The sequence below is a fragment of the Bombina bombina genome, chromosome 4 (assembly GCF_027579735.1).
Source record: "Bombina bombina isolate aBomBom1 chromosome 4, aBomBom1.pri, whole genome shotgun sequence".
In the NCBI taxonomy this organism is placed as follows: domain Eukaryota; kingdom Metazoa; phylum Chordata; class Amphibia; order Anura; family Bombinatoridae; genus Bombina; species Bombina bombina.
This window is the reverse complement of record NC_069502.1, coordinates 938,630,022-938,657,413: the sequence shown is the minus strand read 5'-3', so window position 1 is coordinate 938,657,413 and position 27,392 is coordinate 938,630,022. Positions and strand designations below refer to the sequence as shown.

At 36.7% G+C, this 27,392-nt stretch overlaps 1 protein-coding gene across 1 annotated transcript in view; it reads right to left on the bottom strand.

Annotated features, from left to right (window-relative positions):
• Positions 1-27,392, bottom strand: part of EDARADD (EDAR associated via death domain) — a 177,857-nt gene that overhangs the window by 89,982 nt on the left and 60,483 nt on the right. The window contains exon 2 of the mRNA XM_053711919.1: positions 5,767-5,825. Within this exon, the coding sequence (XP_053567894.1) occupies positions 5,767-5,825 (59 nt within the window). The remainder of the gene's footprint in view (positions 1-5,766; positions 5,826-27,392) is intronic.

Genomic DNA, 27,392 nt, shown 5'->3' with positions numbered 1-27,392 from the left:
GCGCAAATTGGCATTCAGAGCTGCAACAAGCGACGGCACACAAAGGCAGTGAGAAATCTGAGCTCCACAACTGCGCACTACAGTTTGCCATACATGACCGGTACCTGTGCAGGTATTTATCATCTTTACACTGCACTGTACCGTTATACCTGTATACTGTACTGTATTGTACAGTAGTGTACTGTACCAATGTTTCCTAAAGTGGATAAGGGTTCTAAACAGAAGCAGAGGAGAAACACTGTGAAATCACTGGGAACAGCAGAAGCGCCATCCACAAGCGGTTCACTGGGCGCAGCAGATGCTAGTGCTCCGTGAACAAGCAGTTCAGCATGTGCCGAAGAAATACCTGTGACGGAAAGGAATGTACATATTCAGGTGCAGTACTCTATTTTAATAAACAAGGTGATCTGTACAGTATGTATTTATAATAAAAAAACATTAGCACGTCTTCTTTTTTTATTTACAGGTATTTTATCAGCAATGTTCGAGAATCCGGAAAATCCAAAAATACGGACCAGGCAAATCCCCAAGCAGTCCGGATTTTCGGAGTTGTACTGTATCATCTTTCACTACATACTCAATGGGTCCAATACCAAGATTATACAAAGTTCATAGTTGAACCATGACACTGTACATAGGTAATTTTTTTATTGAGTATTAGAGTGTGGATCATGTGAGTTCCAAAAAGTGGCCTGAAAATAGCTGGCCAATCCCTAGTAATGCCTAATGTTTTTGCTTTGTGGATTAATACTTAACATCAAAGTATGCTTGGTACTTTCAAGATATTTTACATACCTGAATTAAAAATATTTTTAAATGTTGCATAATCATTTTTATTTTCAACTAAAATGGGTATATGCCCCAAAGACTGTGTTTTATATAAACAGAATAATTCTTTCTAATACATTAATGGAAATAAGGTATAACTCTTTTTGACGAATACAATGCAGAAATTAGTCATTAGTATAAGAAATGATCTAATCAAGTTTTCATAAATAATTGTTTATGGCTTTTCCTCATAAAATAATGTTAAGTGTTTACAATCACTTGAAACTGTATTTATAACTGACAGATTAGTGTCTATATTTAGTGTCCAAGACAATAGGAAGACACCATTATATCCCCAGGACACAAAGATAGCTCATTGCGTTCAAAGGCAGCAATGAGACATTGACATTACCCTTCAACTGTTCCTTCAGGCCAGGCAGGTTTTCACAAGATAACTCACTTTTAATACAGAAACAAGCAAGATCAAGTATAGAATTAGAACAGAAAGGTGAGAACTTTTTCTCCTGTGATACAAAAAACTTTCTCATATAGGGTGTTGTTGACAGATATCTCTTTAAGGGACATTTTTTTAAATTATTCTAGTTGGTTATAAAATAGTACTTAAATTACCTTATACATTTATCTAGATAATTGCTTATAATATTGTAAATTTTATTACAAAAACTCAAGCTTTGAGAGATGGAATAAGTGTTGCCATAAAAAGATATATTACATTTTTTTTTTATTGTTGCACTTAAAAGATATTACCAGTTTTTGGATTTGGGAAAACAGATGTTCCTATGCTGAACAATAAATATTTTTTCTATGCTTCTACTAATACACCACTTATTTCTGTACCAGGGTCTAAAGTGACTGCTCAGTCTGCACTTCAAACAGGAACACTAACACTCAAAGTGCTTACATAAAATATAACTTTATTGAAATGTTCTAAACATACAAGCTGGAGTAAATGCACAATTATTCATGCAATGCTGTTTGCTCATGCATTGTTAACCCTTGAAAAGCAAGCTATCTGCTGCCTTATTGTACTTGCTCAAAAGCCAGATGTCTGGGTAGCCCATGAGCACTACACAAAATCTCGTGGGGCAAAAGCTATTTCAGGAGTCACATCAGAAGTCTATTGTTTCAGGTTTATGACCATTGTTTAAAGGGAACTAAAAGTTTCAAATCAAGATGGTGCATTTTTACGTTTAAACAAATAATCTATTTTAATGATGTATTTACCTGCTGCAAAAGGTTAATGTAGTGCACCTCCATGCTGGTCCTAAATAGGACATGGCTAGTGATTGATAAGTACATATGTATGCTGCTCCTAATTGGTTCATTATCTGTGTCCTACTCTGGACTGGATATTATGAAACAGTTAGGGCTAGATTACAAGTAGCGTACTATTTAGCACTCCCGCTCAAGCGTAAACTTCACTAGACGTAATCTTTTTGCGCGTGCGGTTTAGCGCACAGATTACAAGTCGAAAGTAAAACATCTGTGCACGAGCAAAACCCAATGCACGCTAACTAAAGGACTTTAAATATTGTGACTGAGCTAACTTATTCTCCCAATAGACTTCAATGGAGAGCATAGAAATAACACTTAAAGGGACACTGTACCCAAAAATTTTCTTTCGTGATTCAGATTGAGCATGAAATTTTAAGCAACTTTCTAATTTACTCCTATTATCAAATTTTCTTCATTCATTCATTTTCTTTATTTGAAATTCAAGAATGTAAGTTTAGATGTCGGCCCATTTTTGGTGAACAACCTGGGTTGTCCTTGCTAAATGGTGGATAAATTCATCCACCAATAAAAAAGTGCTGTCCAGAGTACTGAAACCAAAAAAAAGATTAGATGCCTTCTTTTTCAAATAATGATAGCAAGAGAATGAAGAAAAATTGATAATAGGAGTAAATTAGAAAGTTGCTTAAAATTGCATGCTCTTTCTGAATTAGAAAAGAAAAATATTGGGTACAGTGTCCCTTTAACTTGTGCGTTCTAACCCGACAGGAGTTAATATTTCACATTCTAATGTGCTTCACATACAGGAAAATTTTATTTTTATCTTAAATACATATTTCTATATATATCTGTATATAACTATACCTGCATATCTATTGCTATAGATATATAGGTGTATATATATATATATATATATATATATATATTTTACATTAACATTATCAGAAATATATAGAAATATATATTTAATAATTTAAATTAAAAAATGTTTATATGTGAAGAGCATTGGAATGTAAAATATGCGCAACACATTTTGGGTTTGCAATGTAGTTCTATGTAGTGTCCGGTTAGCGCACATGAAAAGTTTTTATCTTAAGGAGCATTATTAAAATATTAAATATAAAATATTAAAAAATAATAATAATTATTATTATTTAACCCCTTAAGGACTGGGCACTTCAGACAAAAACTTCCCCAAAAGACCAGAGCATTTTTAGCATTTTTGTCATCACTACATTTAATCAGAAATAGAGCGCTTTTTTTTTTACCTATTAAAACTATATATTTTTTTTTATTAGACAACCCAAAGTATTGATCTAGGCCAATTTTGGTATATTTTATGCCACCATTTCCCCGCCAAATGCGATCAAATAAAAAAAATCGCTAACTTTTTCACAATTTTAGGTTTCTTACTGAAATGATTTACAAACAGCTTGTGCAATCATGGCACAAATGGTTGTAAATGCTTCGATGGGATCCCCTTTGTTTAGAAATAGACATATATGGCTTTGGCAATGCTTTTAGGTAGTTAGAAGGCCGCTAAATTCTGCTGCGCACCACACTTGTATTATGCCCAGCAGCAAAGGGGTTAATTAGGTAGCTTCTAGGGCTAATTTTAGCTTGAGTGTAGAGATCAGCCTCCTACCTGACACACCCCACCCCCTAATCCCTCCCTGACCGCTCTCAAACAGTTTTCTTCCCTCCCCCACCCTCCAAAGGTCACCCCCATCTTAAGTACTGGCAGAAAGTCTGCCAGTAGAAAATTAAAAGGTTTTTTTTTGGTTGTTTTTTTTACTTTTTTTTTTATTATATATTTATATATTTTCTGCAGGGTAGTAACCCCCTTACCTCCCAACCTCCCTGATCCCCCCCAAACAGCTCTCTAACCCTCCCCCCTCTACCTATTTGCGGCCATCTTAGGTACTGGCAAGTGTCTGCCAGTTAGGGTTGCCACCCGTCCCTTAAAATACAGAGCACTTTTAAGTTACACATGCTGCAGGGTGTGCTGGGAGGAATATGAATAGTGCTGTCCAGAAACACAATACATGTTCCTCCCTGCAGCATGTGTAACTCATAAGTGTCCAGGAAAACATGGCTGAGGTGGCAACCCTACTTCCAGTACCCAGTTTGCTGCAAAATAGGCAATTTATAAAAAAATATATATAACACTCATTTTTCTGTAGTGTAGCTGCCCCCCTCAATACCCAAACCCCCTCCCCCTCCCAGATCCCTTGTTCTCAAATTATCGCACATATGATCCCCCTCTTTGCCCCTCCTTCCTCCTTCCCCCTCAATCACGCAGCTGGAGTTTTTTTTTTTCCCTGTAGCGTGACCGAGCTGTCCCGCCCACTCCCGCCCTCCTCCCGCCTCCTCCAGCGATGGGCTGCCCACCCGTCTCCCTTCTTACACTCCCACCCACCAACTATCGGTCCCACCACTGTCCGATGCAGAGAAGGCCACAAAGTGGCCCTCTCTACTTCGGTAACTCTGCAACTCTATTTCTGCAGTGCCCCACTCGTGGGGCATGCAGAAGTGCCACAATCTCGCAAGATCACAGCAGAGAGAGAGAAGCACAGGACTGCAGCGACGTACAGGGTACAGTATATATAATAATCCAAAAGCGTTTTAAGCATTATTTAAATTCTTCTTTACATAGAAAAAAATCTAATTTGTATTATTAATATATATACAGTATATATATATATATATATATATATATATATATATATATATATATATATATATATATATATATATGTTAATGTAAAATATATATTATACCTATATATCTATAGGATTAGATATATATGTGTAGGTATATACAGATATATATTATATAAAGAAATGTTTATTTAAAATAAAAATGACATTTTCCTGTATGTGAAGAACATGGGAATGTAAAATATTTACTGTAAATGCACAGTAAAACACATTAATTATTATTATGGAATTATTATTTAGACACACACACACATATATATATATATATATATATATATATTTTATAGCCGTTTTCAGTCAAATAGATGGCCATATACCCTATGCCTTTGAACCTTTATAAATATTTTTTATGAATATTTATATAAATATTTTTTAGAAGATAATGTTCATATGTATATATATATATATATATATATATATATATGAGTGTAACAGTTCATTTTAATGTATTTATGTGTTTAGTGCAATTTTTATTTTATCCCTAACCCTTTACACCAAGTGGCCCCTAATGCCCCCATTTCCATGCGAGCCTTCAGGCTCGCCGCTCCTTAACTGGTCCATTTCCTCTGAGGCTGCAGACATAAATCCGCCCGATCCTATATGATCGGATTGATTGACACCCCCTGCTAGCGGCTGCGAATCTGCAGGGGGCGGCATTGCACAAGCAGTTCACTAGAACTGCTTGTGCAATGTTAAATGCTTACAGCATATGCTGTCGGCATTCAGCAATGTCTGGCGGACATGATAGGCTACAGTGTATCATGTCCTCGAGAATTTGATAAATCGGCCCCCAAGTCTTCAGCAGCGCTAATTTGATGTGTCTTAAATTAAATTGTGCTTAAGTGAACACTTTTTCTTTCAAATTGTAATACGCCCACAAATTAACGCACCAGCAATATTCTTATATTGCACACACTAACAATAGAGTGCCACTTGTAATCTAGTCCTAAATTTGTTTTACATGGAAATTCATCGTACAATAGCAGCTGCAGCCATACACAGAGAAAATTAAAAGGGACTTACCGCATCAAAGGGCAATGTGCTCGGTTCTGTGTCTTCAACAGGCTCTTTGGCTTCATGGTCTAAAATGATAAATATAATGTAGGTTAAAAAACATATATTGAAAATGTACTAAGAAATACAATATATTAAACAGAAAATATGAGACTGAAAAAGATTGAAAACACCATCCATACAGGTAGAGGGAATAAATCTGCAAACATGATCTGCCATAGTTATTATTCTTTAGTCATATTAATGATAATTCATGTATAGATTTTATCATTTGAATTGTAATGGATTTGTGTAGGATATTAATTCCACCAAAAGTTCATGCAAACAAATCAGTTGATGATAATTTGAATGAAAACCTGTGACACAGAAGAACATGATAATAAAATAGAATTAGAGAATTTACTTTATGTGAGTGAGACAGAGACCAAACACAATCCTTTAATTAAAAAAACTTATCTGATGATTTTCATACAGAAAAATACAAGTTAAGGGGTATGAAACCCACAATTCTTTCTTTCATGATTCAGAGAGAGCATGCAATTTTAAGCAGCTTTTTTTATTTACTCCTATTATCACATTTTCTTCATTCTCCTGGTATCTTTATTTGAAAAGCAGGAATGTAAGCATAGGAGCCGCCCCTTTATTGGTTCAGCACCTGGATAGCGCTTGCTGATTGTTAACTGAATGTAGCCACCGATCAGCAATTGCTACCCAGGGTCCCAAAAAAAAATAAGCATACAAATCTGCTTTTTCAAATAAAAATATCAAAAGAACGAAAATAAATTGACAATAGAAGTAAATTAGTAAGTTGCTTAAAATTGCATGCTCTATCTGAATCATGAAAGAAAAAAATAGGTTTCATATTACTTTAAAGTCTAGAAGGATTTTTGTAGATAAATCATTTGATAAAGATTTCTAAAGAATTGTGACCCCATAGTTATGAAGGAACATTTGTGCAATAAATACTCTCACAAATTAGAGCATATTAGTATTCCATTAACATGTCCCTCAACGAGAGTTTTATGCATATTTGCAACTAAGACATCTATACTGTCATTTAACTGAGAGATTGGTCACTAGGGAAGATCGAGAAGGGTATTAATATTAACAGGGCAGGGAATCATTCTATAACTATTTGGTATAAGACCCTTTTTGTTAAAGCAAGGTCACACCTACCTTTAGTCGATTCATCAAAAATGGCAAAAGTATTTTAATGATTTGGATTTTAGATGTTATAAAACAGAGCATGTCCCATGTTTAAAATACCACCAACTCAATAGCCTGGAAATAATCACATGCTAGACCCATCAATAAGTCTTATATTACTTTTTTCAAAAGAAAGAGACCAATGGCACTACTAGATTGTCAAATAGAACGTACCCTATATAAATAATTGTCAGCCTGCAGATAAAGAGAGGGGGGGAGGTGCTGTGTATTAAATACTATTAACAAACAGAGATGAATGGAAAAAGTAACCATTCAGAGAATACACTAGTAGCACTCAGACAGTCTATGGTGTCCACAAATTGGCAGTAAATTAATGGGCAAAGAAAGGGTTCGCCTATATTAGTAAAACATAACTTTTAATAAAACGCAACAATAAAAACTGGGGAAAATGATTACAAACTCCAACTAATATGGAGGATACATTAGTGAGTACAGTAACGCATAGAGTACCGGTGGAGATGAATGTCAAGTAATAGGAAGAGAATGTGTAGATGTATCAGTGTGATTGGTATAAACTTAGGCATGATCAGATACAGGGAGAGAAAGCTCCAACAAAAGAGGTGTATATTAACTCAGAATCCCATTATAAACAATCGGATTTGAAGGGAAGCATAATAAAGTCAAATGCTCATATATATGGAGCCTAAACAGCTAGTAGGATTATCAGCCAGTGCTGTATGCTAAATTCCCTTTAAAATCAATATACTGTGTTGGATCAACAGATAATATAGGTCGATGTAACCTCTGATGTGGCTGGAGCGTCATATAGATTATACACTCTAGGTTAGAGTTGAGTATTATATAATGTGTAGCAACAATAATTGCAGTTTCTCTGCTTCTAGTGACTTAAACGGGTAAGCTCCGCAGTAGTAGCGTATCTACTTGTGTGAAATATATATATATATATTTTTATTTTGTAGAGCTAAGACTCTATTTATGAAGAATCTTATTTCAGGGGAAACATATTAAAGATAACTGCTTTTTTATATATATATATATATATATATATATATATATATATATATATATATATATATAGCCGTTTATATCTTAATGGTACTAGCAAATGTTGTATGCTACGTTCCCTTAAGAGTCCATCTTTCATATCACATCAGAAAAATGTATTTCAGTTGGTATAGCATATAATAAGGCTGGAGCGTTATGTTAGGTTATACATTTAAAGTCAGGGTTGAATAATGTATACATTTTAGGAATAATGGTTGCAACTCCTATATTTTTAATCTACAAAGCAAAATAGGGTCCAGCAACAGTAGCAAGTATAATTGTATGTAGTAACTCTGCCTTCGGTATAACAGATACACATCTTGAAAAGTTAAATCACAACAACCTATATACCATCGTACAACAATTTCACCATGGCATGAGTGAGGGAAAGCAGCACTGATATTACTAATGATAGGTTATTAATATACGCTCGTTAGCTAGTGAACTGTTACTCTCAATCAAGTGCCAAGGTGTAGTAAAAATACTCCAGAATAAGGTAGTCTAAAGATAGATCATAAGGTAATAAACAGTATCCTCCTAGTTGCCCTAAAAACACAGGCACTCCCAGACTCCTCACCAAATCCCTAACATGTTTAACATGAAAAAGCCGGTTAGCGGCGAAATATGTTAGGGATTTGGTGAAGAGTTTGGGAGCTCCTGTGTTTTTAGGGCAACTAGGAGGATACTGTTTATTACCTTATGATCTATCATATCTTTGAGCCCTTATAACTTTTTTGTGCAATTTTTTTTAAATAATTTTTATTACACAGTGTAATTTTAAATGTATTTTTGATGTGTTTTGTGACAATATTTTGTTTCACAAAACAGTTAACCAGAGCTCTGAGATTGCACTATCCCAACATGCGTTAACTTCAGTTGCACTCAAGCAATCGTTTACTTTCAACTTGTAATATGCGCAGCAAAATCCAATGCGCGCAAACACCTGCAATAAACCCGATATCGCTCTCACATAATTGTTAGTGTGCCACTCGTAATCTGGCCCAAAGTTAGAAATTTTAAAATTGATTAAAGTGAAGGTCAATTTCGATGATATAGTGCCCGGTTTTTAATAATCCTATTAAAAACAAGGGCACTTTAATTAATCAAAATTTACATTTCACTTGTTTTCTTCAAAAACGTTCCTTTTAATCCTGACAGCCGCTGCAGCGCTTCCTGCGCCCGTTGCAAGCCCTCTTTGCGGGTCCACAATGACGAATCCAGCTTCCTCCAATCCCAGCGTTGCCTCAGGCCATGATTCCCCCGGGGGGGGGGGGGGAGCCGTGGTTGAAGGAAGCCGGGGGAATCGCTGCAGCGACTGTCAGGATTAAAAGGTAAGTTTTTGAAGAAAACAAGTGAAATGTAAATTTTGATGAATTAAAGTCCCATTGTTTTTAATAGGATTATAAAAACCAGGCACTAATTCATTGAAATTGACCTTCACATTAAAGGGATAGGAAAGTCAAAATAAAGCGTACATGATTCAGATAGAGCATGTCATTTTAAGACACTTTTAAATTCACTTCTATTTTCAAATGTGCTTCGTTCTCTTAGTATCCCTTGTTAAAAAATTAATACGCACATATCCTACACTAGTGGGAGCTGCTGCTAATTGGTGCCTGCACACATTTGTCTCTTGTGATTGGCTAAACAGATATTTTCAGCTTCCTGTCAGTAGTGTAATGCTGTCCCTTCAGCAATGGATAACAAGAGAATGAAGAAAATTTGATAATAGAATTAAATTGGAAAGTTGTTTAAAATTGTATGTTCTATCTGAATCATAAAAGAACATTTTGGGATTTACTATTCTGGTTGGAAGAAATGTCATTTTAAAACTTTGGAAATCTAGCCAAAGCCCTAGTATAGAGGAGTTTATCAAAAAAATACATAGACAAATGACCTTAGAACAATATGAGCTGGCATAAAATTCTGAGAAACAGACAAAACTTTTTCTCTGAAATGGGCAGCGGTTATTAAATCTTTACCTATAACAGTGCAGTCTCAAATTGTGTACCTATTTCAGATATCTGAATTTAACTCAGCAATTCATATCAGTGCTCTGCCACTTCATTGGAGAGCTTGAATTCCCTGATAAAATATTAGCTTAGACCAAGGGAATGGTTGAGGTAGTGATAATGGTGATGGGTAAAGTACCTACATCCAAATGATGCAAGGGGTTAATATGTATATATTAAAGGAGAACACAGAGAGAGGTAATATGATAGAAACTGTCACAGGCAAAAGCAGGTCATGAATAATGCCTGTGATATGCATAAGGCTGTCCAAAGAATTAATTAACCCTTTGAGTGCTAATGACGGCTCTGAGCTGTCACAGAGTTTCTCACTCTGGTGCTAATGACGGCTCAGAGCCGTCACTAGCACTCTCCCACCTTGAGGGAGATCTGGGGCTCCCACCCGCTCCTACCCGGCAATCGTGCCTGTAGAGTGACAGGCATCGCCGGGGCTTCCCGTTTTGCGTGGTGACGTCACGCGCAATAACGTGATGACGTCACAGCGCAACTTTATTTATACTTAACAATGTTAAGTATAGGAGCAGGGGGCATGCTGCTTAGAAGCCTGTATCTCAGGCATCTAAGCAGCTACAGACCCCCAAGACCCACCATTGGAAAGGTAATCACCTAACATTTCCAACAGTGTTAGTCTTGGGGGTCTGAATTTTTTTTTAAAAAGTTTTAAAAAAATTGTTAAAAAAATAAAATAATAAAAATAACATTAAAAAAATCTTAGCACCCAGGTGGGAAAGTGCTTAGCACTCAAAGGGTTAAAGGGACATTCCAACCAAAATTGGAATCCACATGGATGCATTGCAGTTTTGAATAGAATCATTTTTGTAATATACATTTATTAGCAAAAATGCTTCTAATAAAATCTATCGCTGTTTCAAAAGTGTATTTAAGTATGCACCGTGCACCAGCATTTTAAACACAGCACTTGCACAGAGAGCCTGAGGGGCTTGTATTATCTTAATGACTCAATTTGTTAACTGCTGACATGATACAAGCCCCACGGGTGCCCTGAGAAGCTGCAGTATTTAAAGTGCTGGTGCACGCAGAATATCTAGGTATACTTCACATGCACGTGCACAGAATCATGTAAACACTAAAACAGTGGTAACTTTTACAATAAGCATTTTTGCCAATACATTTATATTGTATATATGTTTCTATTCTAAGAAGTAATTCATCTATGAGCATTTATATTTTGACCTGAATGTCCTTTAAAGGTTTCATTATGGAGGAAATATACACAGACTGTGTGAGCCTTCTGAATTGTATCTGCCTTTAAAATCTAGCGGCTAGATTTAGAGTTTTGTCGGTAACGACCCGAAAAGCTAACGCTGGCTTTTTTCTGGCCGCACCATAAAAATAACTCTGGTATTGAGAGTCCACATAAAGGCTGCGTTAGGCTCCAAAAAAGGAGCGTAGAGCATATTTAACGCAGCTTCAACTCTCGATACCAGAGTTGCTTACGCAAGCGGCCAGCCTCAAAAACGTGCTTGTGCACGATTCCCCCATAGGATACAATGGGGCTGTTTGAGCTGAAAAAAAACCTAACACTTGCAAAAAAGCCGCGTTCAGCTCCTAACGCAGCACCATTGTTTCCTATGGGGAAACACTTCCTACGTCTGCACCTAACACTCTAACATGTACCCCGAGTCTAAACACCCCTAACCTTACACTTATTAACCCCTAATCTGCCGCCCCTGCTATCGCTGACCCCTGCATATTATTATTAACCCCTAATCTGCCGCTTCGTAAACCGCCGCTACTTACATTATCCCTATGTACCCCTAATCTGCTGCCCTAACATCGCCGACCCCTATATTATATTTATTAACCCCTAATCTGCCCCCCACAACGTCGCCTCCACCTGCCTACACTTATTAACCCCTAATCTGCCGAGCGGACCGCACCGCTATTATTATAAAGTTATTAACCCCTAATCCGCCTCACTAACCCTATAATAAATAGTATTAACCCCTAATCTGCCCTCCCTAACATCGCCGACACCTAACTTCAATTATTAACCCCTAATCTGCCGACTTGAGCTCACCGCTATTCTAATAAATGTATTAACCCCTAAAGCTAAGTCTAACCCTAACACTAACACCCCCCTAAGTTAAATATAATTTTAATCTAACGAAATTAATTAACTCTTATTAAATAAATTATTCCTATTTAAAGATAAATACCTGTAAAATAAATCCTAATATAGCTACAATATAAATTATAATTATATTATAGCTATTTTAGGATTAATATTTATTTTATAGGTAACTTTGTATTTATTTTAACCAGGTACAATAGCTATTAAATAGTTAAGAACTATTTAATAGCTAAAATAGTTAAAATAATTACAAATTTACCTGTAAAATAAATCCTAACCTAAGTTACAATTAAACCTAACACTACAGTACACTATCAATAAATTAATTAAATAAAATACCTATAATTACCTACAATTAAACCTAACACTACACTATCAATAAATTAATTAAATACAATACCTACAAATAACTACAATGAAATAAACTAACTAAAGTACAAAAAATAAAAAAGAACTAAGTTACAAAAAATAAAAAAATATTTACAAACATAAGAAAAATATTACAACAATTTTAAACTAATTACACCTACTCTAAGCCCCCTAATAAAATAACAAAGCCCCCCAAAATAAAAAAATGCCCTACCCTATTCTAGATTACTAAAGTTCAAAGCTCTTTTACCTTACCAGCCCTGAACAGGGCCCTTTGCGGGGCATGCCCCAAGAAGTTCAGCTCTTTTGCCTGTAAAAAAAAACATACAATACCCCCCCCAACATTACAACCCACCACCCACATACCCCTAATCTAACTCAAACCCCCCTTAAATAAACCTAACACTAAGCCCCTGAAGATCTCCCTACCTTGTCTTCACCTCACCGGGTTCAGCGATCGGTCCAGAAGAGGGTCCGAAGTCTTGATCCAAGCGGAGCAAGAAGAGGTCCTCCATCCGGTAGAAGTCTTCATCCAAGCGGGGCAGAAGAGGTCTTCCATCCGATTGAAGTCTTCATCCAAGCGGGATCTTCTATCGTCATCCATCCGGAGTGGAGCGGCAGGATCCTGAAGACCTCCGACGCGGAACATCCATCCTGGCCGACGACTGAACGACGAATGACGGTTCCTTTAAATGACGTCATCCAAGATGGCGTCCCTCGAATTCCGATTGGCTGACAGGATTCTATCAGCCAATCGGAATTAAGGTAGGAATATTCTGATTGGCTGATTCCATCAGCCAATCAGAATCAAGTTCAATCCGATTGGCTGATCCAATCAGCCAATCGGATTGAACTTGATTCTGATTGGCTGGTTCCATCAGCCAATCAGAATATTCCTACCTTAATTCCGATTGGCTGATAGAATCCTATCAGCCAATCAGAATTCGAGTGACGCCATCTTGGATGACGTCCCTTAAAGGAACCGTCATTCTTCAGTTGGACGTCGCCGGATGAAGATGGGTCCGCGATGGAGGTCTTCAGGATGGAGCCGGTCCTCATCGGATGAAGATAGAAGATGCCGCTTGGAAGAAGATGGTTGCCGGTCCGGATCTACTCTTCTTCCCGGATAGGATGAAGACTTTGGACCCTCTTCTGGACTTCTTCAGCCATCGGATGATGGATGTCTAGCCCCCTCTTGGGTTGGATGAAGATATCGGAGCCAGGACGGATCGGTGAACCTGGTATGGTGAAGACAAGGTAGGATGGTCTTCAGGGGCTTAGTGTTAGGTTTATTTAAGGGGGGTTTGGGTTAGATTAGGGGTATGTGGGTGGTGGGTTGTAATGTTGGGAGGGGGGGTATTGTATGTTTTTTTTTACAGGCAAAAGAGCTGAACTTCTTGGGGCATGCCCCGCAAAGGGCCCTGTTCAGGGCTGGTAAGGTAAAAGAGCTTTGAACTTTAGTAATTTAGAATAGGGTAGGGCATTTTTTTATTTTTGGGGGCTTTGTTATTTTATTAGGGGCTTAGAGTAGGTGTAATTAGTTTAAAATTGTTGTAATATTTTTCTTATGTTTGTAAATATTTTTTTATTTTTTGTAACTTAGTTCTTTTTTATTTTTTGTACTTTAGTTAGTTTATTTCATTGTAGTTATTTGTAGGTATTGTATTTAATTAATTTATTGATAGTGTAGTGTTAGGTTTAATTGTAGGTAATTGTAGGTATTTTATTTAATTAATTTATTGATAGTGTAGTGTTAGGTTTAATTGTAACTTAGGTTAGGATTTATTTTACAGGTAAATTTGTAATTATTTTAACTATTTTAGCTATTAAATAGTTCTTAACTATTTAATAGCTATTGTACCTGGTTAAAATAAATACAAAGTTACCTGTAAAATAAATATTAATCCTAAAATAGCTATAATATAATTATACTTTATGTTGTAGCTATATTAGGATTTATTTTACAGGTAAGTATTTAGCTTTAAATAGGAATAATTTATGTAATAAGAGTTAATTAATTTCGTTAGATGTAAATTATATTTAATTTAGGGGGGTGTTAGTGTTAGGGTTAGACTTAGCTTTAGGGGTTAAAACATTTATTAGAATAGCGGCGAGATTCGGTCGGCAGATTAGGGGTAATAATTGAAGTTAGGTGTCGGCGATGTTAGGGAGGGCAGGTTAGGGGTTAATAAATATAATATAGGGGTCGGCGGTGTTAGGGGCAGCAGATTAGGGGTACATAGCTATAATGTAGCTGGCGGCTCTTTGCGGTCGGCAGATTAGGGGTTAATTATTGTAGGTAGGTGGCGGCGACGTTGTGGGGGGCAGGTTAGGGGTTAATAAATATAATATTGGGTTCGGCGATGTTAGGGCAGAAGATTAGGGGTACATAGGGATAATGTAGCTGGCGGCGGCGTGCGGACAGCAGATTAGGGGTTAATAAGTGTAGGTAGCTGGCGGCGACGTTGTGGGGGGCAGATTAGGGGTTAATAAATATAATATAGGGGTCGGCGGTGTTAGGGGCAGCAGATTAGTGGTACATAAGGATAACGTAGGTGGCGGTTGGCAGATTAGGGGTTAAAAAAATTTAATCGAGTTGCAGCGATGTGGGGGGACCTCGGTTTAGGGGTACATAGGTAGTTTATGGGTGTTAGTGTACTTTAGAGTACAGTAGTTAAGAGCTTTATGAACTGGCGTTAGCCCAGAAAGCTCTTAACTACTGACTTTTTTCTGCGGCTGGAGTTTTGTCGTTAGATTTCTAACGCTCACTTCAGACACGACTTTAAATACCGGAGTTAGAAAAATCCCATTGAAAAGATAGGATACGCAATTGACGTAAGGGGATCTGCGGTATGGAAAAGTCGCGGCTGAAAAGTGAGCGTTAGACCCTATTTTGAGTGACTCCAAATACCGGAGGTAGCCTAAAACCAGCGTTAGGAGCCTCTAACGCTGGTTTTCACGGCTACCACCAAACTCCAAATCTAGGCCTAGGTTTCTATATTCATATAACCCTGCACTTTAAGCATCTAAAAGAGTGTATTATAAAATGAACCACAATGCTTTCATTTATAGAAAAAGTTATAGCTATGCAAAAAAAAGGTGTTTGTGGATAGCCCAGCAATAAAGCTCTGGAAGTTGTCTTAGGGCTAGATTTATCAAAACAATTTGCCTGTAATTGTGGGCAAAATAACGCATACGCACCAATCGCCATATTTATGAAAGCAACCTGCGCCTATAATTGCGCAAATCGGAAAGAAACTTTTTCGCACTCCGCATTTGCCTAGACACACGGTCGCGCTCCCGAGTGCACCAATATACATTAGTAATAGGCGTAATTTCACAGCCCGACTTACAAATACGCGCAGTTTCTATTTATCATTGTTTTGTGCCGATAGGGAACGGAAATGTCTCCTTAAATTGTGTGTTCTATATTTCGCTATACAGACTATATATATATTGATATATTGATTTTTGCTATCTTAAATTACCAGCATATGGCAAAAACAGCATGGAAACATTATATAAATATAAATATGCACAAAATCGATACCTAAAAATGCTCTTTTCATAATCAATACATGATGGGGGCGTAAATATTAATACAGAAAGTCAGACAAGGAACCCCGAGGGGAACCTAGAGCGGGGTGCGCTGGGTGAATACAAAAGTGATAACTATAAACAAACCAGATGGCTTCCGTGAAATATGGCAGAAAGTCAATATCAGTATAAGACAAAAGATGTCGGCGGCAAGGCTCCTCTAGTCTTCGGCGTGAAGATTTCTGAAAATTAAGAGTGAGAGAGAGGGCGCCACATAGCGTGATACTGTTGATACAGGTTCAGACGGTAAAGAAATCAAAAAGGCTTACCGAACAGCACTGCACCGTTCTGTGACCGGTGCTATCAGGCAGACTAACACTCTCAGTGGTTAGCACACTGGATGGCCTCGGACAAGATGCAGTCAGGTAGATCTCAGCGTTGTTCGATTAACACGCTGGGTGGCCTTGGATATGGTGCAAACAGGTGGATCTCAGCGTTGATTGATTAAAGCAAATCAGCGTCTCTGCACCATGTGCACTGTAACCTCCAATGGATATTAGACAAAAATACCTCTCCAGGTAAGGTAAATAATCGTAAGAGACAACTTCCGTGTAATAAAGTTAAAATCTTTAATCAATCCAGGTTTTTGCTACGCGTTTCTAGACCAATGGTCTTTTCCTCAGGCATAAAAACAAGGGATAAATTTACTAGTACATTACAACATTATATACAGGTGATTAAAAACGGAAGTTGTCATAGTTTTAAAAAGAGACCAATCAGGGCCAAACAAATTCTGTGAATCTTATCAGCTTTGATTGTAAAATCTATAGATTGGTAGTTAGTGTCGGTGTATGTCACCATATTGTTACAAAATGTTTCTACACTGTTTCATATATCTGTTACTGATTTTTGATATTGAATGCAGAGTGTTTGTAAAAAAGAGTATGAAATAAATGCCTACAGTTGTTTCTCGAGATTGTGTGTGTATATGAGTTGGTATGTATAAATAAATAAAGCATATTAGAATTTCGAATAATTCAAAAAAATGTGTGGTATTATTTGAAACTATTGAGAAAAAAGTGAGATGTGATAGAAAGGAACGTGATCTGGTTGTAAGCATGGATACAGTGGTTACCAAAATTGGGTTTCGAAAATTGATCCTTTAATTGTAAATTTTAAACCTCACGGCTATGGAATAAAGAGCGCTATAATTTTGAATAAGTGTTTATGTAAATGATCTATGTTTAATATAATCGTCTTCACTATGCCTCTGAAATTGATTCATCAGTGTGTTATCTTTTTTAGTAACATATAAATACAGAGTTTATTAAATTATTAGTTCGATGAGTGTTGTGATCCCAAAATGATAATAGTAATAAATTGTTAAAGAATAGATTGTTAAATATAATGTACCATATGAATATGGAACAAGTTAAAAGTTGACATCCTAGGGTTTGTTTAATCATTATAACAGTATCTAATTTTTGCACTGTCGATGCAAAATTACATGCCTCAATGGGAGTAAAATATGTATTTTTACTATTTAATATGTTGTGCAATATATGATTGGTGTCAAACAATGAGTATTTTGCTATTGCATATATTTGTCATTCTGAATAATAGGCATGGCAAATATTAGCCCTTCCTAGTGTCGAAGAATAATTGGTTAGTGTAAAGCATATTGAAATATGTTTCTGTTATACTACAATTGTTGAAACTGAGTCGTAAACAGATAGAACTAATAGTATTTTCCAATAAATACTGTTCAGCTGGAAATTATATTAATATGTAAAAATAGTGGGTCTAAAATAATCATAAATAATAAACCTAATTAAAACGCCAATAATCATTATGATTCCAATATTGATTCATAATGTATCAATATTTTAATCTAAATCCGAGTGTAAATGTTGTTGATAGTCTTTGGTCTTATCAATTATGGATGTCTGATTTAGGTATGTTTATTATTATTTTTTCTGGATATTAATTAAAGGCTGCTAGGTCTAAGTTCGCATTTAAACCTTCCGGAAATAGTGTTTTTAGCTTAAAAATCCAGAAAGTTTCTCGTTGTCTGAGTTTGTTGGTTCTATTATAATCTACTGACCTGGGAATAAAATCTATGGGAATAAATTTAAAAATTTGAGGGTTGCCTTGATGTTTTGTTAGACAATGGGTTGGAACACTATGTTTAATTTTCATTTTCTTGCAATTTTTGCAGTTACGAAAATGTTCCCCCCATCTTGACAAGAGGTTACAGTGCACATGGTGCAGAGACGCTGATTTGCTTTAATCAAGCAACGCTGAGATCCACCTGTTTGCACCATATCCAAGGCCACCCAGCGTGTTAATCGAACAACGCTGAGATCTACCTGACTGCATCTTGTCCGAGGCCATCCAGTGTGCTAACCACTGAGAGTGTTAGTCTGCCTGATAGCACCGGTCACAGAACGGTGCAGTGCTGTTCGGTAAGCCTTTTTGATTTCTTTACCGTCTGAACCTGTATCAACAGTATCACGCTATGTGGCGCCCTCTCTCTCACTCTTAAATTATACGGAAAAAGTGTGATAAATAGGGGGTGAAAATGCTTTTTCCGACAGGTGAAATTTATCATTATTATGTCCCAGCTCACCTTTTACGAAACGCGCAAAATTTCATCTATTTTTTTTATAAATTCAGGCACACATGTGCGCTCTTCCGGAGGCGAGCTAGGGCGCAGTTACATGCGAAACACATACAGAGTTCACATAGCCTTTGATAAATCTACCCCTTAATCTGCCCATTAATAACTGATCCTTGAGTATAAGTTGAACACAAATATGCATTTTCCGTAAGATACAGTACCAATTTTAACATATTTATGTTTAAATATTTTTATTTTTTTTATTGAAAAAAACCAACAGGTTTTTACATACTTAATAAATCATATACAACGTAAGATGTACCTCAGTTCCCTTTGACAAAATACATTAGAAAAAAAGAAAGAAAAGGGAGATCAACATAGTGTAGCATCACCAGCGATTGTTCATACTGGCTCCCCATTCCTCTACATTTCTATATTGGCTGTATAGGACTCACTCGTCCGTAGGAAGTGTCTAAGTCTGAAGACAAAAACAAAAGTCCACTACATCTCCCCGGGTTTTACTCTGTATATGTCAACAAAGGAAGAAAGTGAGATCAAAATCCTCGTCAAGTAGCTACCAATAAAGGCAGACAGTAGTCTCCATATCCCTCGCACCTCCTCACAATCCCATCACATATGTGTGTAGGAGCCTATTTCCCCGCAACCCCTATAGCATAGATTATTCCCATGTGGGAGGTTCTCACTGGGGTCAAATACCCCCTAAATATACACACACAATAGCAAGGGCACTATAAAGGAAAGCTCCTCAATGGTCTATATTACTTAGGATACTTTGTCTGTCAGTATCAATACACTGTCTGATCGTGAAGAGTGGTGCTAGCATTTAAATGCAAACTTTCTTTGAACAATGGGATAAGATTCCCCAGAGAGAAATGCTTAGTAGCACTCTTTGCCCAGACTGATTTGAGAGGCAAAAAAATCCTTATTTTAAAATGTAACTTTAATTGAATTGTTTAAAAGATGGGTGAACACAAACATTTAAAATCATTCTATCATATATAGCTGTCCTGGTTAAAGTGTGAGACCTTAATAATATAATCTGGCCTTTATAACGTGGAGTAATTATTGGTACTCACTAGTTTACGTCTCCCAGTCTGAATTTTATGGGGTGGTAAAGGCCAAATAGACTGTATGTGTATAGAAAATGGTATTTCACAAGATGTGGTAAAATAAGATTCGATGAACCCAATAGTATAATTAGGGTAAAATTGGATTGATTCACAATACTTCTCCCTATTGCCAAGGGAGATTGGATGTGAGTTCACACCAGTAGTATTATTTTTGTTTGTCAAGAGGTAACAATGGTTGTCAGTATATATTCATTATATTGTGTAACATATTGTGGTATAACTGGTTCTAGTTGAATTGGTTCACTGTAATACAGGGAGTGCAGAATTATTAGGCAAGTTGTATTTTTGAGGATTAATTTTATTATTGAACAACAACCATGTTCTCAATGAACCCACAAAACTCATTAATATCAAAGCTGAATAGTTTTGGAAGTAGTTTTTAGTTTGTTTTTAGTTATAGCTATTTTAGGGGGATATCTGTGTGTGCAGGTGACTATTACTGTGCATAATTATTAGGCAACTTAACAAAAAACAAATATATACCCATTTCAATTATTTATTTTTACCAGTGAAACCAATATAACAACTCAACATTCACAAATATACATTTCTGACATTCAAAAACAAAACAAAAACATATCAGTGACCAATATAGCCACCTTTCTTTGCAAGGACACTCAAAAGCCTGCCATCCATGGATTCTGTCAGTGTTTTGATCTGTTCACCATCAACATTGCGTGCAGCAGCAACCACAGCCTCCCAGACACTGTTCAGAGAGGTGTACTGTTTTCCCTCCTTGTAAATCTCACATTTGATGATGGACCACAGGTTCTCAATGGGGTTCAGATCAAGTGAACAAGGAGGCCATGTCATTAGATTTTCTTCTTTTATACCCTTTCTTGCCAGCCACGCTGTGGAGTACTTGGACGCGTGTGATGGAGCATTGTCCTGCATGAAAATCATGTTTTTCTTGAAGGATGCAGACTTCTTCCTGTACCACTGCTTGAAGAAGGTGTCTTCCAGAAACTGGCAGTAGGACTGGGAGTTGAGCTTGACTCCATCCTCAACCCGAAAAGGCCCCACAAGCTCATCTTTGATGATACCAGCCCAAACCAGTACTCCACCTCCACCTTGCTGGTGTCTGAGTCGGACTGGAGCTCTCTGCCCTTTACCAATCCAGCCATGGGCCGATCCATCTGGCCCATCAAGACTCACTCTCATTTCATCAGTCCATAAAACCTTAGAAAAATCAGTCTTGAGATATTTCTTGACCCAGTCTTGACGTTTCAGCTTGTGTGTCTTGTTCAGTGGTGGTCGTCTTTCAGCCTTTCTTACCTTGGCCATGTCTCTGAGTATTGCACACCTTGTGCTTTTGGGCACTCCAGTGTTGTTGCAGCTCTGAAATATGGCCAAACTGGTGGCAAGTGGCATCTTGGCAGCTGCACGCTTGACTTTTCTCAGTTCATGGGCAGTTATTTTGCGCCTTGGTTTTTCCACACGCTTCTTGCGACCCTGTTGACTATTTTGAATGAAACGCTTGATTGTTCGATGATCACGCTTCAGAAGCTTTGCAATTTTAAGAGTGCTGCATCCCTCTGCAAGATATCTCACTATTTTTGACTTTTCTGAGCCTGTCAAGTCCTTCTTTTGACCCATTTTGCCAAAATAAAGGAAGTTGCCTAATAATTATGCACACCTGATATAGGGTGTTGATGTCATTAGACCACACCCCTTCTCATTACAGCAATGCTTGATTGGTAGTAGGCTTTCGAGCCTATACAGCTTGGAGTAAGACAACATGCATAAAGAGGATGATGTGGTCAAAATACTAATTTGCCTAATAATTCTGCACTCCCTGTATATATACACACACCACAGTGTTACTGCAGTTGTCAATCCCTCACTGCCCTTTGCAAGTAGGTTGCTTGGCTATATAGTTATCCAGTTTTATATGATGTTGGCCTAAATAGGTTACTTTGTGCAGTTATTGGCACCTCTTATAAAGGTCAGTCTAATTGTGCCAATGCAACAATTCTTGCTTTGGTTACATATCAATATCAGTATGCTGCCCTTCTGCTGGGCATGGGATTGGAATTATGACAGTGTTTTATATTCTGTCTGTGTGTTATTGAATTATTACACAATGACTATTATTTATTGTATTCAGTTAAAAAAAACAATAACACAGGCTTGATAATCTTGATGTGCAATGCTCTAAAAAGATATAAAATACGTGGGAGAATATTCATTTTAACTGACGCCAGTCTCCCCAGCCAGGAGAAGCTATATTATTTCCATTTGAAGAGGTCTTTTCTAATTTGGCTGAAGAGTGGGGCATAATTATTTATTCCCAAGGACCTCAGCAAGTGTTTCACCCATTTAAAATCAAAATTTAATTCCAAAACTTTTTGGGAGTGTTGAGGGATGGCTATAGGAAGCGCTTCACATTTATCTGTATTAATCACATAGCCCGAAATAGAAGATAAATTGTTCACCAACCCATATAGGTTGGGGGGGGGATATAAGCGGCTTGGTGATGGTTAGCAAAATGTCGTCCGCAAAGAGGGCTAGTTTATATTCTGATTTGGCTATTTTAATTCCTGAGATGTCTGGGTGTATTCTAATTTTGGCCGCTAATGGCTCAATACAGATTTTAACATATTTAAAGGGACATGAACATTTTTGCAATATATATGAATTAGCAAAAATGCTTTTAGTATTACATCACTGTTTTAGTGATAGCTTGTAATGTGCATGGAGCATATGTACATATTCCCTATACACCTGCATCCAAACACCATGTATAGTATCAGCAATAATTCAGTAGTATGTCTCACTACTGACGAATACATACCACCACCAGCTCTATTTGCAGGTGAGGTGTTTAAATGAGGGTAGCCACGTATTTGGTACTATTTTGTCCCCTTTTAATCCCCCAGTTCTATCTGCCTTATATGTGTCCTTGTTTTAAATTAAAAAAAAAAAATAGCTTTGCCAAATCCAAAGACAACCCTAACTGTGCCCATAGTACACCCAACCCCCTTAAAGGGCTTAAGGGAATGTGGTTAAGAGTTCCATGAAGATATAAACATTAACAGTATTGCATGTTCCTTTCAACTGTATATTTTAAAGTCATACACAATGTTCTGTAAAGCATAAACCTTGTCTAGCAGCGACAGTTTCCTGCTTTTGAATTCTTTAGAATATCATCCTGCTCTGCCCACTGCTAAGATAAGACCAGCTACCACCAACCACATTATAAGACATTATCAGTCTGTTGCCTGCTACTTACAGTCTGCTGTTATCGTTCCCCACATAAGTGACAGAAAAATATGGGCTTCCCAGTTATTTCTGCATACAATATATAACAACCTTATCATAAAGATAGAATGTAACTTCCCATAGAGGTTTTGTAGAACTGTGTCGTACAAGAATCACAAACTACAAAATGAAGACTATTTTATTTTGCCAACAAATTTCATCCCACATTCATAAAACTTTGTAATCACTCTGAAATTAAAAAAAAAATTAAGTGTCCACTGACATGTACTTCACATTACTCAAATATTCTTGAGACTCAAGTACTTTGGCAGAGGATGGTTGTGTTTGGATGGTTATGATCTAATAGAATGATGAAACATGATACATTTGTGCCAATAAAACAATCTAAAGAATTTGCACAAGAAGATCTTAAAGGGATAGGAAAGTCAAAATTAAAAAAAATTCTTGAATGATTCAGATAGAGCATGCAATTTTCAGCAACTTTCTAATTTACTTCTAATATCAAATTTTCTTTGTTCTCTTGCTATCTTTATTTTAAAAGTAGGAATGTAAAGCTTAGGAGCTGGCCCATTTTAGGTTCAGCACCCTTGCTTATTGGTGGCTACATTTAGGTACCAATAAGCAAGTGTAACCCAGGCTCTGAACCAAAAATGGGCCGGCTCCTAAGCTTTACATTCCTGCTTTTTAAATAAAGATAGCAAGAGAAAGAAGACAAATTGATAATAGGAGTAAATTAGAAAGTTACTTAAAGGGACACTGAACCCAAATTTTTTTCTTTTGTGATTCAGATAGAGCATGAAAATTTAAGCAACTTTCTAATTTACTCCCATTTACTCTCATTATCATTTTTTCTTCTTTCTCTTGGTATCTTTATTTGAAATGCAAGAATGTAAGTTTAGATGCCGGCCCATTTTTGGTGAACAACCTGGGTTGTCCTTGCTGATTGGTGGATACATTCATCCACCAATTAAAAAGTGCTGTCCAGAGTTCTATATAAAAAAAAAGCTTATATGCCTTCTGTTTCAAATAAAGATAGCAAGAGAATGAAGAAAAAATGATAATAGGAGTAAATTAGAAAGTTGCTTATAATTGCATGCTCTGTCTGAATCATTAAAGAAAAAATGTGGGTTTAGTGATTCAGATAGAGCATTTAATTTTAAGAAACTTTTAAATTAACTTCTATTTTCAAATGTGCTTCGATCTCTTGGTATCTGTTGTTAAAAAACAATACGCACATATCCTCACTAGTGGGAACTAGCTGCTGATTGGTGCCTGCAAACATTTGTCTCTTCCGATTGGCTAACTAGATGTGTTCATCTAGCTGCCAGTAGTGCAATGCTGTTTATTCAGCAAAGGATAACAAGAGAATGAAGCAAATTTGATAATAGAAGTAAACTGGAAAGTTGTTTGAAATTGTATGTTCTATCCAAATCATGAAATCATTTTTTGGGGGGTTATCTGTTTTTAGATGTTTGGTACATTTTTCAAATGTATCCATTTATATAGTATAGTGTTATAATAATCCACCACACCAAATGTTATAAACAAACTTTAAAAAGTTATACCAGCAGGTGCAAGCAAATGCAACGTTTCAGGAACAGTGCATGATTAAGGGAACTGTTCCCGAAACGTTGCATTTGCTTTTATCTACTGGAATAAATGTTTAAAGTTTGTTTATAACATTTGGTGCAGTGGATTATTATAACACTTGATTATTAGAGAGAGGAGAGCAGTCTCCTCTGTTCCACTGGCAACTTAAAGAAAACAAGGAAGGAAATAAGGTGCTGTTTGTACATTGCTTGGTGCTGTTTGCATTTATATAGTATCCATAGATATATAGTAACCATGCATATTATTTCATCCAACTTGATGTGTTACTGGCAAAGTATGAAACTCAGGGATTCAATAAAATGCCGTCCAAGGAATGTATTGAATAAAATCATTATTACACATTTCCTATATATTCTATAGTATGTGAGTTAGTTTTAGGCAATGGGGACGATTTATCATTGTCTGTCCGACATGATACGCTGTCGGCATTTAACATTGCACAAGAAGTTCTGGTGAACTGCTTGTGCAATGCCGCCCCCAATCGGCCGCTAGCAGGGGATGTCAATCAGCCCGATCGTATAGGATTGGGCGGATTGCAGACCGCAGCCTCAGAGGCAGTGGACCAGTTAAGTGCTGTTTCCGGCGAGCCTGAAGGCTCGCGTGGAAACAGGGGAATCAGGGGCCATTACATTTTAATTTACATTTTAAATACATTAAAGGGACAGTCAACACCAAAATTTGTTTAAAAAGATAGATATCGTCTTTAATACTCATTCCCCAGCTTTGCACAACCAGCATTGTTATATTAATATACTTTATAACATTTAAACCTCTAAATTTCTGCCTGTTTCTAAACAACTACCGACAGCCTCTTATCACATGCTTTTTTTATTAGCTTTTCACAACAAAACTGCTCATTCCTAAGTGCGATATAAATAACATTGTGCTCTCTCCCGTGGAGTTGTGCATGACAGTGCACTAATTGGCAAAAATGCAAGTCAATAGATAATAAATAAATAGCCATGTGATAAGGGGCTGTCAGCACAGGCTTAGATACAAGGTAATCACAGAGGTAAAAAGTATATTAATACAACCGTGTTGGTTATGCAAAACTGGGGAATGGGTAATAAAGGGATTATCTATCTTTTTAAACAATACAAATTTTAGAAGTAACTGTCCCTTTGCAACAATAAAACAATTAGTGGTGAACTTTTTTACAATGAAAAGCAAAGTGTGCAATAAAAAATAATCCTACAAAAATGTTTAGTACAGCACAAGGCTGAAGGGATTCTCAGAGATGGTCACAACGGGCAACAGTAACCAGGGCAACGAGAAGCAGCAGTCAGACAAGTCAGTGCCAGGACCATATAGGCATAAACAAAGTGGGGTCATTTAGTGTATAGGTAGGAACAATTAGACAAGCTACACATCAAGTGAAAAAAATATATATGGCAAGGATATTCTAACAGTAGACTTCCTCATCAAATAAATATTACATGTAGCAACTTGAAGAGTGCGGCAGACGTACATGTTAATCCTATATTTGTTGAAACATGAATTGAGAGGTGGCTTCTGCTTGCTATTTACATTTGGCAAGATAAGTAATATATAAACATGCATAAATCCTAGAAGCTGTTTGCTAGGAAGAGATCAGAATAATACTTAAAAGGATTCATGCCCTGTTAAAGGGACAGCCTACTCCAGAATTGTTATTGTTTAAAAAGATAGATAATCCCTTTATTAACCATTCCCCAGTTTTGCATAACAAACACAGTTATATAAATATACTTTTTACCTCTGTGATTACCTTGTATCTAAGCTTTTGCAGACTACCCCCTTATTTCAGTTCTTATGACAGACTTGTATTTAGCCAATCAGTGCCCTCTCACTTGTCACAGTGTTATCTATATCAAACACATGAAATTACGCCCTCTACCTGTGAAAAACTGCCAAATGCATTGAAATAAGGGGTGGCCTTCAAGGTTTTAGAAAGTAGCATATGAGCTTGCCTAGGTTTAGCTTTCAACAAAGAATACCAAGAGAACAAAGCAAATTTGATGATAAAAGTGAATCAGAAAGTTGTTTAAAATTGCATTCCCTATCTGAATTATGAAAGTTTAATTTTGACTAGACTGTTCCTTTAACTAAACAATGTAATTTAATAATGCAGCTCTGCAAAATTTTACTTTAACATAAATGAAGGATTCTTTACCAGCAATGAATCATATTAAAGGGATAGTCTAGTCATAAATAAACTTTCATGATTCAGATAGAGCATGCAATTCTAAACAACTTTCTAATGTACTCCTATTATCAATTTGTCTTTATTCTCTTGGTATCTTTTTTTTAAAAAAGCTGGAAAGTAAGCTTATTTTTGGCTCAGAACCTGGGTAGCAGGGACGAAACTACAGGGGGTGCAGAGGCCACAATTGCGACTGTGCCCCCAAGAGTGGGGGCCCAGCTTCAAAAGAAAATATTTTTTTTTTAATAAAAAACGTTGATCTGCCACTGCCTGCACTGATATCATGTGAGTGTGACATGATGCTTCACTAATGTCTCTACGGGGGTTAGTGTTTCTGTTTTACCCATTGGTGTTTATGTATGTATGTGTGTGTATGTATGTATGTGACTGTGTGTGTATTTATGCATGTATGTGTGTGTGTGTATGTGGAATCAGCAAATTACAGACCTTGTTACTACAGCATGGGGGGAGGGGGTAAACAGTGTCACTATACAGTACCACTATATACAGTACGAGGGGCTGGACTATGTCACAGACTACTTTGGTCACTTTATAAAGTAATGGGGAGGGGAGGGTCAGGCCAGAC